Source organism: Mizuhopecten yessoensis, unplaced genomic scaffold, assembly GCF_002113885.1.
Source record: "Mizuhopecten yessoensis strain PY_sf001 unplaced genomic scaffold, ASM211388v2 scaffold4017, whole genome shotgun sequence".
NCBI lineage: Eukaryota > Metazoa > Mollusca > Bivalvia > Pectinida > Pectinidae > Mizuhopecten > Mizuhopecten yessoensis.
The window spans coordinates 410551-424611 of record NW_018405334.1 but is presented as its reverse complement, the minus strand read 5'-3'; the positions used below and the strand labels follow the sequence as shown (position 1 = coordinate 424611).

Genomic DNA, 14061 nt, shown 5'->3' with positions numbered 1-14061 from the left:
CTGTTAAAACAGGTTGTCCCTTAATAGAGGTGGTTTCTTCAACAGGTTCGACAGTAGTACAACAGGAGAAGGCATTTAATCCGGGTTGTTGTTTCAGATTACCAAGTCATATTTAAAGGAAACAGCTTGACGGTAAGTATTCTTGCAAAGAATTGTCATAATCCTTGTTAGAACACCATCGTTCTTCTTCGCTTCACGCCATGGGTTGTGATTCTTAGCCTTGGGCAACTAGGCTTGAAATAGCAAAAAAAAAATTTTTATTGTGTATAACACTTGCGTGTATGTTTGTTTGCTCAAAGTAACTGAAACAACGCGTTGTTACATGATTAAATTAGTTGCATGTAGATATATTGCATGTTTGAATGTGTATGACTGTTTATAGTTTTGAAAATAAAATAACTACATTATATAGTACATATTTTATTGATGTATTAAAGGTTACAGAACATAAATACGATTAAAAAATATATACTTTAATGAGGCAAACAGGTTGTTATTCTTTATCGTAAAATTATACATAACAACGGGTTGTTATATCATGAAGCAACAAATCTTCAGAAAAAAAACCCTTTTATTTATTTAGAGAGAGATTTTTGACAAATCGGAGGAAGTTTGGATAAGCAGTTGGTCGACTTGAAATATACGTCGATCCCGTGGTAGTAGCGTCGGACACCGACTGTACCACACATATCAGTTGTGTTGATGGGTGGAGAGAGAAGAGAGTTGGGTACAGCCTCGCCGGTACTACTCCACTTCCAGCTGTCAGTGTGGAGATTGTACTGAGCGTCCATGAAGTATAACTCTGCGACTGCAAGAAGACGTTATCATGTTACATGTAGCACCAACGGAAGAACAGAAGAGATGGCATACGTAGCAATGGAGAAAAATGATTCGGGAAAGGCTTGCAATTATTGTTTAGATATTTATTCTCATTTCAAAAATAACCAACTCAAATTAAGTGGAGACGATTGTAACGTTTCCTGATATATATCGAAATAAATAAAGAAAAATTGAAAAACAAAATTGGTTAAAAAAATATTATTTTTTAATTTACTTACGTCCACCACTAACATACAGCTGCTGCAACACCTGGAGTGCGAAATCACTTGTGGGGAATTTTACAAGGGCGGCACATTTTTCATGGCAGTAACCCTACAATACATGATTTTTTTCTGTGTTGATAAAGCCTCAAAACAAAAATATACCTAGCCGTTTATGTTATGTTTCGGGAATACTACTGTCGTCTGTAACACATAATGTATATTACCTTAGCACTCTCCCAATCCATACTCTGTCTACTGGTGTGGTAACAGTCTGTTCCGTGTCGCGTGAAGTCATCAGAACACGTCGTACGGCTGGCAGGACATGCTGGAATATAATAAAACGAAATCAAAGTAAAGCAAATTAAAAACGTGTTAAAATGCTTAAAACTTCTATTTCAGACGTTGATATTGAGGTATCAGTTCTTAAAAAGAAAGTGAGAAATGTTTTTAATTTCATTTTTTATCAATAAGAAAATGAGTAAATGATTAATTCCTTATTATTTTTAAATGGAGTTTGGAATATGGAGGTATATACTGCTATGAACAACGACGACATTCTCTATTTAATTATAATCTTAATAGAGAGTCAAACTGCATACGTATGAAATCGCGTTAAACTAGTCACTTTTTCTTTTAAACTTAATTTTGCAATTACATATCGAACAGGTCACTTTGGTTTCTAAAAGAAACTTTTCAACACCGGCAGATATTGTCATTGAAATATTTTCAGAGATTTGCATTTTTTAAGGTAAGTTTCCAACATACTTACACACTTGCTCTGGTAATACTCAAATATTTCAATTTCAAAGTTATACCGAAAATTACAAACACAAAATGATTCAAATTATATAGGTCAATAGAAGCAGGATTTGAAACAAGTTTAAGAAATGCTCTTTAAACCAGAAAAAAATCATAAAACCAAACAAATCAAGAGAGAAAAACGTGGTATATTTGCAGAATTCCATCAGAGGATAAGTGTAGATCTGGACTATTGAAATTTACTGAATCGATCTTGGGAAACATCGATTATCCAGAACACTTGTAATTAGTATTAGGAAAGAATACACTACACCTTGCTGTTGTTGATGTCCCAGAGTCGGATGACGTCGTCATCGTCGACGTAGATGAGGCCGCCGACGCAGACACTGTCGCCACGTCGCCCCTTAGTTCCCTGTTGTTACAAAGGTCGGTGGAACAACAACCTCCGTGTAGGGACAACTCCAACGACTGCCGCCTTCGACCGAAAGCTATGGGCGCTTCTTTGTGGAATCTGTCGCAGATCTCAAAGAAATGACGTCACAAACGCATAATTTCAGTAAAAATATTTCTTTTTATCTGATAATCGCAATGCTTATATAGCTATAAAGTAAATACACATTTGACTGAATATGACATATGTTTTTACAAATAACATCTATTTATAAATACCACATATTTTTAAAAGTGAACTATCTTCATTCTGTTCCCATTCATCAAGAAGTATTTTTATAATAGTTTTAGAGCATTATTTTGACGCAAATTCTAACAGCTGACTTTTCTGATGCGGCACATTGGGGCTAGGTGAGTGGTTTCAATGGTTAAGTGTCGAGTCATCGGTCATTTGACTCTTTGCTCGACAAAGGAAGCAGGCGTTTACGAAGCTCGCAAAATAAGTTTTCAATTACTGTTTTCAAATCAACGTAGCATTATCTATTATTCATACCAAATTGATGAATCTCATTCCGAAAGTTTTCTTTTAATTTTCTAGTTCTTGTTTGATTGATCAGGAGTACCCTGCAGGTAGGGCGTAAGAATTGTACCTGCTGCCCCAAATTGCATGATCGTAAGAGGCGACTAAATTTGGGACCTTATCTCTTCTCTCTTTCTAAATAAGTTTCTTCTTCCTAATGTCTCCCTTGACAATGCCTCACTTTTGGCCATTTGTTGAGCGTTCGCCCCTATGAGGAAGGCTTTGGGTTCTGTCCCCTGGCCGAGACATACCAAAGTCTTTAAAAATGGTATTTCATTTCAGTAATAATTACCATAACTTTAGTATGCATATACAATACCTACACCCATCTTTGTAGCCCAAAAACAAAAGATTCAAATATCCCTACCTCCCTACCGTGACGTAACCTCTATCTCGATGACAGAGCCACGGAGTGATCTCCCTTCCTCTTCCTTTTATGGCGCCTGCTGCATGCTGACGCACGGAGCTTGCTCCAATTCAAAACATTGTTTTGTCGGTTTGGTTTGAGTGTCAACTCATATTTTTGCGCAGTTTGTGTGCCTTATACCCATCTGCCTTTATTGATATAACTAATTGTTGTTGAAAATTATTTTTGTGCCTTTTACGGCCGGTTATTTTACTCCACGTGTGCCGGTGGTGTGCCACGGTCCGCCATTATCGTGGGTTAATTTCCGACCTCTGTTTATTTCGGTGACGGTTGTTTGTTTCGGCAAACGTTATTTATTTTAACCGTTTTCTGATTTATATTACGGGTGAAATTCTTTCTACGTTGCGTACTTTGTACTATCGTATTTTAACCTTATTTTCCCGTTTTATCTGCTTGTAAATTTTTTGTTTACGTTCGCTTTGGAGGGTATGTCTCGGTCGGGACAGCGACGAGGTAGTGCTCATGGGTGTTCCCATTTCTTTGTGGAACGGGACCCTCATGATGCCTGTCCCAGGTGTCGTCCTTGCAGTGAGGTTTCGCCTTGTGAACTTTGTTCACAGTCAAAATCTCAGGGCAAGGACTTCATTGTTCCAAAGCTACCCTCAACTTACCGTAAGACAGATTCGTCTGTTTCTTCCGGTAAGCGAGGGAAGCAGAGAGGTAGGGGTCGTGCCACCAGCTCTCTGGGGTCTGGTGGTACTGTCTCTGTTCCTGTCTCGGGGGGTCTTGCTTCGGCAAGTCCCTCTCGTGAGCAGGGGGTGGCCCTTCCTGTCCAGGAACTCCCTGGAGTAGGGGAGGGGCAGCCTGACCCTGGCTTGGCACAGCCAAGGGTCGAATTGGCCGGGAACGCCCGTAAGCTTTCGCGCTTGCCTTCGGGTAGGGACTACCGGCCGCCGGTCACTGACTCTGTCAGTGATCCCGGCATTCCAGGTGGTGCTGTCGTTGGGGACAGTCTTGGTGCCGGGCCTGTTCTTTCGGGTTCAGGTCCTGGTGTGACAACAGACTTTCTTTCNTACACTACACGCATGCATCTTGCACACAGGGGAGGCCGTCCTTAAATGTCCTTAGCTGTTAATAGGACGTTAAACAAAATCAAACAAACAAACAAACAAATTGATCAGGAGCACAAACAGATTGTGATGATTTAGAAATAACTTGCAAATCGAAACACATACATATTTATCCATACATCCAAGGCGGTATCCATGTTCAAGCATCGAACTGAGCGTCTTTATAGAGTAACAGAGCTAGAATGACAAAACAGCAAAACAAATTTAGCAAACGAAATGTATAAAGTATCAGGTTTACCTGTCCGCCTACAGGTTTTGCAACGTAAGCTTTAGAATAGAGAACATTTGGTCAAATTATTAGCTGTAATGGCCGACAAAATAAGGCCGATTTATATTTCATTTCATCTTTTCTTCCCTGGGTGTCTTGTCAACAACTGCTTCCAAGTTCTGATATGAAATACTTAAGTCAAGGTTTCCTATAGGAGTGAATGCAATACACACTGAAGAATTGTTCTGTTCGTCATCTGATTTCCCGCAATATCACAAGGATTCTATTTATTGAATATTCGTTTTATGTCTTAGATTGCTGCTGACGTTTGACACTACATTTGGTCAGGAAACGATTATTCTTCCAAAGCACATGGTTTAAAGGGATAAGTCATGTATTTGGTTTTTTATTCATTTTTAATAAAATGTATTTATATATTTTACTTGTTTGGTTTTTATGTTGTCTATTCGATTCCTAGTTATTATTAGTTTATCATTGTTGTGAACGTGATGTAGATTTACACTACAAAAGACATGCAACTGATGTGTAGATGTATATACAATAAATTTGTAATCCGTCTAAACAGTATTTGTGCAGCGATAATGCTCAGATGAGATTCGCGAGTTACTTCTCTTTGACAAGGAACCAGATATAAACCTCATGCCGTGGTGTGCTGTAGCCAGAGACGAAATGCCAACGGACACAAAAACTTACCATCGCCTCTCTTTGTCATCAATGTTCACAAATGCCTTTAAAAATTGCTACTTCTCCCTTTATGATAATGAGACACTCTTAACCTGATGTATTTTATGCTTTCCAGAAAGTACAGTCTATCTGATTTACCCCGGACTATTTAACATCAGTTAAATGACATGTAAATAAAAACATTTCATATATTCCAAAATATTGAAATTAAAATCTAAATCTTTTTGCTTTGGAATTCAAAATAATTATGTGAAGAAAATAAATACATTGTTTTAAATTTTCAGATATTTCTCAAAAATTGCCTTTGCAATAATGAGTTCGGCTCTTATAACAGGATGATCCCAGATACTTTCAAAAGTCGTTTGTAGTCAGGTCAAACTAAATATAGAAATTACCTGGCCTTGTTCACAGATCATGGTCTGGTTACATCCTGATGGTCGATTAGCACGTGCACACGTATGGCACGACACTGAAATACAGATATTTTTTAAAACAGTTTATACGACACCATATATGTGACTTACATTATATCGATATTTAAGTATTCACAGTATATTTACTTCAGTTTTAGCAATAAAAAAAACATATGAGCAGGAAGGGTTCTGTATACAAGGAAACGTTAACAGAAAGGAAATATTCTCCCATTGTTTACTCGGCTTTTCATTATTAATATCCATTTCGATTAATGCCAATTTACGGCCTTCATCGTTAAAGTCCATATTTGCTGTGTGCTAATTTAGCCCTTCACCGTTTTTTTCCATGTTTGCTGTGATTTCGCCCTTCACAGTTGCAAAGTAGCCTGTGTGTTCTACTCTTTGACACCAAGATGAATTCGCCCTCAATATCGAGAGCGAAAAGGGCTAAAGTAAAACTGCGGCGAAAATGTCCGGTTTACAATAGAAACAGATTTGTATTTTGCTTGAAGTACTATATAGAAGTATTACCACCATCACATTAATTTTCCATCTTTAATATAAAATTAAAATTGAAGATTAATGATACAGTTTGTATCATGATAATGAATGAAAACAGATTTAGAATGTTACCCTAAAAGTGATATTTTAGCCAAAGACGCCAAAGATATTATCCCAATCAAAATTTCGCAACCGGATCGGGGCATTTTTTTGCCAAAATTCATTGACATATTTATGTCATACTTACGACATCTCAGACATGTCCGAGGACACACGAGAGCTGCTACACAAGGCACTTCACAAATACTCGGGACAGTTTGGAGCAGGGTATTACATATGTCTGGCCACATGTCGGCACACTCCGACTCCGACCTGGCGTACAGACTGTCAGACAGTCTGTTTGGGACTTCGGTAGACGCAGGTACGCTTGTATTATCTATGAACAATGATTGTGGTGGGAATACAGAAACAGAAGCAAAAAGAGCGCCATAATAAATGTTATGTTATTAAATTGAATTATATAATAATACGGGTCCCCGTAACAACGCCCAAAACTGTAACTAAGTATTGGGGACTGTTTACCGACATAACTTTAGCTTTGAGTAATCTTTTTTGAAAAGAAAACCATTCCTTGCGATACTTTAAAAAGAGGTTATAAAGATAAAATGAAAAATGTAAGCAACGACAATGTTCTGAGTGTAAAATATTATTGGGGCTAGACCGGGATTCGAACCCCGAACTTCAGATTGTTATACTGCACTTACCGATTGAGCTACAAAGACAACGGCAGTTTCCTTGCCCAACTGACCTTACGGAAGTTAAGGGGAGGTTACTGTATATAGGAATAACTGCAGTGCAGTGGGACAGGCATCCTTAAGGAAGTTAAGGGGAGGTCACTGTATATTGGAAAAACCACAGTGCAGTAGGGCAGGGATCCTTAAGGAAGGTAAGGGGGGGGGGATAATGTATATAGGGAAAACTGCAGTGCAGTGGGACAGGGATCCTTAAAGAAGTTAAGGGGAGGTCACTGTATATAGAAAAAAACAGTGCAGTGGGACAGGGATCCTTAAGGAAGTTAAGGGGATGTCACTGTATATAGGAAAAACCACAGTGCAGTGGGACAGGGATCCTTAAGGAAGTTAAGGAGGGTGGGGGGGGGGTTAATGTATATAGGAAAAACCACAGTGCAGTGGACAGGGATCCTTAAGGAAGTTAAGGGGGGGGGGTAATGTATATAGGGAAAAGTGCAGTGCAGTGGGACAGGGATCCTTAAGTAAATAAGATTGTAACGCTTCCTTTCAGACATACACAATTAAAAAATAATAATTAAATAATATATTTATGAACCTTCAAAGGATTCGTTTTTGCAGGCATCATGTTTGGGAACGAAGGATTATGCTACATTTGGAGAGAAATGAACGCGCTCTATAGTCAACAATATAGTTTAGACCCAGATCTAACAAGATATAAAAACTCTTGCAAAAAATATCTCATATTATGCCCTTGCCTCTCATGTATGATATGTTTACTATCATAGATATAAATGATTGCGGCCATATCAAAACCTAAATCTACCAATCTCTTTGGTTCCAGCCCATATAGGTTTTCCATCTTCATGCCTTAACATCTACATTTCCGAATAACATCCGGTAATTTCTATTTAATAAATTTAATTTAATTTAGAGTATGATTATATTCATGTTTCGTCTAGCTGAGGACTTTGTCTATGTCGGCCCATTGTCTTTTGATTGTGCACTGTCTTGATCATTTAGATGTAGTTGCATACTACCAACCTGCTTATCATAGCGGGTTTACATATATGCAAGTGTTTTTATGCTAATTAAAGGTCACATTGTTTGTAAAGCACCATTTGTAGTCATTGTTTTTTTCTGAAAAACTGGGAATAATGATTTGGAAGGGTCTGTTGGTTTTATATTTGCAACCAAAATTTTGTATGCAGATCAAGATTTTAGTATGCACAACCTATTGGCAAGTTTTCACTAAATATACCTTCACCAAATCTCAACAATAAACCATAGCTGTAGCATTGGCCTGAATGTGGGGGGCTGTACTTATTTTTTTCTTGTTTCAGTAGGTCAAATTGCTTGTTTAATATATTCAAGAGTTACCCTGTTAAATCTAATTATGGAGTCATCTGCATACATATCAATTATTTTGCGTTTTTGATATAACATACGGTAAATGATATACAAAATAGATAAAAGGGGACGTAGATTGGACCACTGTGGAGCACCTGTTACAATATGAAGTCAATGTGGCACTGTGTATAATTTAACCCGAAGCAAGCTGTGTTTTCACATAATCATTAATTTCAATATATTTCAAAAAACTTTATCATCTACAAGGACAAATGCAGATTAAGATATAAATGTTATTGTCAATAACTTTTCTCCATTTAAGATGTATGGCAGAAGTGATTTGCTGTTTAGCCAGATTGTGAAGAGTTTCACTTTACATAAGTACCAGAATTATTTGATCTATGCATGTCAAACATATTGTTTTAATGTTTTATAGTTAAAGTTAAACGAGAGAACAACAGAACAGGTTGGCATGTGCAGCATTGTTCTCGATAGTCTCCTCTCTCTACCCCTTTGTATTGTTACAGTTCATTTACATTTAAGTTTTTGTAACAAGATATGTGCCACTATGGTCAAAAAATCAATAGGAGACAAACCACTTTACTCAATCAACAATAAAACGAAACAAAAATAGTGTAGAAATTCACATTAATATAGGCAGTAGGTAAAGAAATATGATACATTTTCTTGAGACCATATGTATCAAATAACTTTGTTACCCAAGTAAATATGAACTTCAATAGTTCTTTAGAATCTTGTTTAAGTCACACATGTTTATTGAAATTGATATGAAAAATTATGGTTTGTTAATCAGCATTTGTCCTTGTAGATCATATCGTTGTAATGCATAAGTCAACGTCAACTCAAAGCTTGGTGCAGTATGAAAGAAATGTTTAACTTAAAACAGGAATTGTGTTAACACACTTATATATTGTGACAGGTGGTCCACAGGGATCCATACTAGGTCTCATTTTATCGTTTTTGTTTTTCAATGACATTATATTATTTGCTGATCACGGAAGAGTTGAAAAAAATGCAGATTATTGTACAACCCACCGTAACAAAATTTCTGAATACCTAAATTACATAAAAATTGTATTCAACGAAAAATTGACATTGAACCATGTCCACAACAACATGTCCATATACGTTGGTTATCCCCTATCACTAAAGCACATCGGTAATTACGTCTCATTGGGTCTCATAGACAATGCCCATAACCTGACAGATCTTGAAAACTGATTATACTCGTTTAATTACACAAAATATCTTATATTTGTACAAATAATAACCTTGGCCAGTTTTCATGAAACCGTTCTCGTGCTCAAGCATGGATTCTGTGCGCATGGATTCTGTGCTCGAAATAACTTTTTTGTACTCATTGAAATAATGTCAAACGATCGAAATGTCAATTGTTAACGTTCAAAACTGTATTCCTTTTCAGGTCTCTTCAATTTTTTCCCAAAACATTGGCAAAATAAGAGTTTTTAATCATTTATAAACGGAATCAGAAATTTGGCTCGAGCACAATATCCATGCTTGAGCATGAGAACAGTTTCATGAATACGAGCCCTGGTGATGTTTGGCAAATGTATAATTGCATTCCTTGTCACAGAATCTGTATGATTAGGCACCGGGAGAGAGAACCTACGTGAATTGGAACCAAAGAGATAAGCACTTGTTAGTGTGGTAGACATCTGGAAAATCCAAGATGGACAACATATAATGCGTGGATAAAATGGATGTTTTTGAAAGTTAAAAGCTTAGTGAGTAGTAACATGTAGACAAAATTTGATGTTTTTGTCCGGAATATCTCAACATCTTGCTAACTGCAAATCTGCTAACGTACTTTGTAGATATCAGTCGAATTTCGTTAGTGCCATCTATGTAAAGAAGTGTACCTGTGTTACCGGCACTTATCAGACTCCTGGGGGTCTGGTTGTTACAAAGGTTGGTACCGCAGCACGCGCCGTTGACTTGGTCGACAGGCGTTTGTGTTTCTGTTGTTTTTGTAGTGTCGTTGTAATCAAAGTGGTCTACACATATCTAGGTTTGAATTAAAACAGGAAAACAAATATGTTAATGACAATATGACCACGATAAACACTGAATAGATATTAATACTGTCATGTAATATTTCACACTAAAAGAAATGTATATCACAATGCTTATAAAACGAAAGACAAAAAATAATACGCCTTAGCGATATAAAGAACATTCACTGCTCAAATCTACATTAACAGGGTCAGAAGAATATAATTGAAATTCCGATTTGTGAAGAATAGCAATCACATGCTGATGAATTTTTAATGAATGTTCTATTTTTTGTTTTACTGATGCATAAATTATTCATCTTAGTAGTTAAAACATCAGGGCATGTAATTACTTTATAGTGTTGTTTAAAGTCATTTAATTTCTGTTTATTTCTCAAAATTAGGAAATTGTGTAAATATCAGTACCTGTTTCGGCGCACATCCCATTCTATAGAGTACGTGTGAAGAACTGTCTGAGTACTCACTGACAATACAAGTCTGTAACAAAACAACCAGTATAGATAGATTCAAGTAAATAATATCCAAACAACATTATTAGAAGTTTAATCAGAAATGAACGAATTGGTTTCAAAAATTGGTAAAAGGTGGTTTCTATTTTTAATCAATTATTTCAGTTCTATTGTTCAATAAGAGAACCCCATGGAATCAAATCTGCCGTAAAAGTAAATAGACGAAAAGCATGTACTTATTATATATACCGCTTTGTAAATACATATTCATACAATGTCTGTGTCAGAAAAACAAATGATATTCCTCCCAAAATCAAACAATAGCCAACACGAGGAAGTAGGAAGCAACTTCACCATAAAACCTAAAAGCTAATAGGAATATCTGTTGAAAAGTGTTATCCAACCATATCTTCTTGTTTTCTTTGTGGTAGTAGATTTATGAATATCATCACAACTAAACATTAAAACTTGATAATAACGTCTTCCGTAGAAATTAAAACATATACTTATGCCGATTCATGATAATTATCACATATGAAATGAATCTATACTTCCGGTCACAAGACAGCACAATGTTTATCCAATCGTAAACCAGTTGTAATGCACACAACAAAATTTGTTCAAGCATGTTTAGGATAATTAATTTGCATGATTCATACTTCGTCCAGTTTGGCGCATGTCGTTGTTGTGTTGCAATCCAGTGGGTTGTTGACCTCACGGCACTTGAAACATTCCGTGTGAGCAGCTATGATATAAATAATTGGTATCGTGATTGATGGGATGCAGCTGTCTGCTTCCTCAAGGCATGTTTGTTATGACACCTCTTATGATGCTGGATTTTTCTAGAAGTACTCACAGAAAAACAGTTCTTTAATTCTGTGGTTGTTTTCAAGTAAAGTTTAAGAAACATAAATAACTGCTTCAACATAATAGAACAAATCTTATGTGAAACTCAAAACAAACAACAGCTGAGGAGATATCAAACGAAAATGTCGTCGTGTTTTAGTTAAATACATTATATACCCTCAGAAAGCGAAACTTTACATCGTACCAAAACTATGAGGTTACCTACATGCGTACATTTTAAGAAAGTAATTTACACCCAACATGATTTTTGTGGCGGCAAGATCGGGGTTATTTAGAAACTGTCCCTTTATACTGACTTCTTTTTCCAGCATGTATGTATTGTTATGAAAATTGACGTAAACTTTTAAGTTCCTATAGATATTGAAATGCATCTGTTCTATTAGCTATTTAGTTAATAACTTTTACAACGATATATGGGTGACCTAAGAGTTATGTTTGCTCTAGCAAACCGTCGTTCAGAGTTTTTTCTCCATGAGACACTTTTCTAACAAGGCACAGAGTATGAAAAGGTTATAATCGATAATTCACAAAAGACATGTTCGTTGTAAAATACGTTAATGTCACTACTTTGGTTCACACTTTGAGAACGTGGTATTACTTAGATATGACCTACATTTCTATGGCAGGATCGACACTCTAGATAACATAGTCTTATTACTTTTTTTCAATCGTTACTATGTACGTGTTTCCTTTGTTCACATTTATCTCTATTTAGAGTTCGAACTGCTGTTTTGTTTACACTATGGCATTATCTTGGAATTCTCTTCGTGTTTTTCAAGGATAGATATACAAATCGTCATATTTTGTAAAAGGGAAAGTTCCTGAGATCCAAATTAAATAAAACTGTCCACGACACGTAATACATGAACGTCCCTTCTTGAAACTTTAAAGAAGATGACAAAGCAAGGATTAAATTAGACAAAATAACTCCACTTGGTACACCATGATCACTTTGACTAATTCCTACGCGAACCACGCAGAGATTGTTTACTTACGACAAGTCCCACAGAATCGTTTACAAAGTGACCGTAAACAAGACTTGGAACACAGAGAAGAGTCTTTGGCAGCCATCATATGACAGACAGCTGTGTTAACATCTTCACAAGCTTCTAATGAACTCGAAATGGTGATAATCTTCAAAACTGACAAAAAGAATAGTACATATTCAATAGATCAAGAATAATTGTCATTCGGCTACAAGATTAATATCTTACGCTTTATAGCATGCAATTCTAAAATATATCTGTATGTTCTATTTTTAAATTCCAATTTTTAATCTCCACAATGGTACAATATATGTCACTGTTAAACACATTTCCGGATAGTTTCCTCAACATGGTCACGATTTGGCACTTTCAAAACAGGATATGGCTGCGTAAAGATCTATTAGCTTGATGTCACGATAACATAAACTTTTAAATTCATAAAATCGTATAATTTTCATTTAAAGTGTTTAATAATTTAAAGTTCATTATTTGTGGAGAATCATTTTATATCCAAGAACATGATTATTTTGGTTTCAGTTATAATAATTATAAAAAACAAGCGTTTGAATAATCAAAATAAAGCTGAATAAAATTCCAAACGATTCGCAACTTTCTACAGGCAAAATATAAGTGTTCTTCTAACTTACCACACAGGAAGATGATGACGTTATGAAGCATGTTGTTAAACCCAAAATATGTAAATCTGCCAATAATAATGTCAATTGTACAAGCACGTTATTGGAGCGTAAAGATTGTGAGTACTTTGTATATGTGCCTTATCATTCGTGTTATCTGAAATATGTCATTGTTGTGAATGTAAACAACACTCCACTGAGGGTTTATTGAGATTGTCCTATAATAAGGTCGCTGTTACAATATTAACTTTTAAGCTCTTACTATTGTTGATTTGTGTGTTTTCGTTTGAGCTGACGAGATAAAGAGATAATAAGCATATTGCCATAAAAGTCACCGGAATTCATTACAAAAACTATAAAAAAACATCTTATTTCTAAAACTTTTTCATATTGTTGAAATTGGGAGTTATTAAACTGTTTTGAAATAATTGAAGCGATGAAAAATTATACGATGCCAACTCGGATTTTTTTACACAAGTTCAAATATAGAAAAATATTGATGTCAAGTTTGGGTTAATTTTTTCAATTGACTCGTGAGTAAGACAAATACATAAAATAACAATACAAAAGGTTTCAGATTTCAGCTCATATGGCAAAAATATCGTTATCTCCTAACATATTAATTATTTGTGTACTTAATCTGATTTAATCATTTTCATAGTAAAATGATCCGGTACATATGTTACCTGGATATATATATAAAACCTTGTGAAATTGATGAATTAGTTATGACTCCTTTCGTAACATTAATTGTTGTTATAGAAAAGCTAGACATGTTATTCATATAATTTATAACATGTGGAGCGCATTTATAACATCACAGAATGTAATGATATGGCACATCATATGAATTTCATTTGGATCCCATAGCCTTC

At 35.7% G+C, this 14061-nt stretch overlaps 1 protein-coding gene across 1 annotated transcript; it reads right to left on the bottom strand.

Annotated features, from left to right (window-relative positions):
* Nucleotides 1-485: 485 nt before the first annotated feature.
* LOC110448355 lies at nucleotides 486-13229 on the bottom strand. Its single transcript, XM_021494542.1, has 12 exons — nucleotides 13199-13229; nucleotides 12561-12707; nucleotides 11358-11443; nucleotides 10655-10726; nucleotides 10097-10241; nucleotides 6344-6532; nucleotides 5578-5651; nucleotides 4375-4446; nucleotides 2114-2324; nucleotides 1268-1368; nucleotides 1059-1152; nucleotides 486-808 (listed from the first exon to the last, which is right to left on the bottom strand). The coding sequence occupies exons 1-12, from the start codon at nucleotides 13227-13229 to the stop codon at nucleotides 576-578; spliced, it is 1455 nt and encodes a 484-aa protein (XP_021350217.1). The 3' UTR covers nucleotides 486-575.
* Nucleotides 13230-14061: the final 832 nt, after the last annotated feature.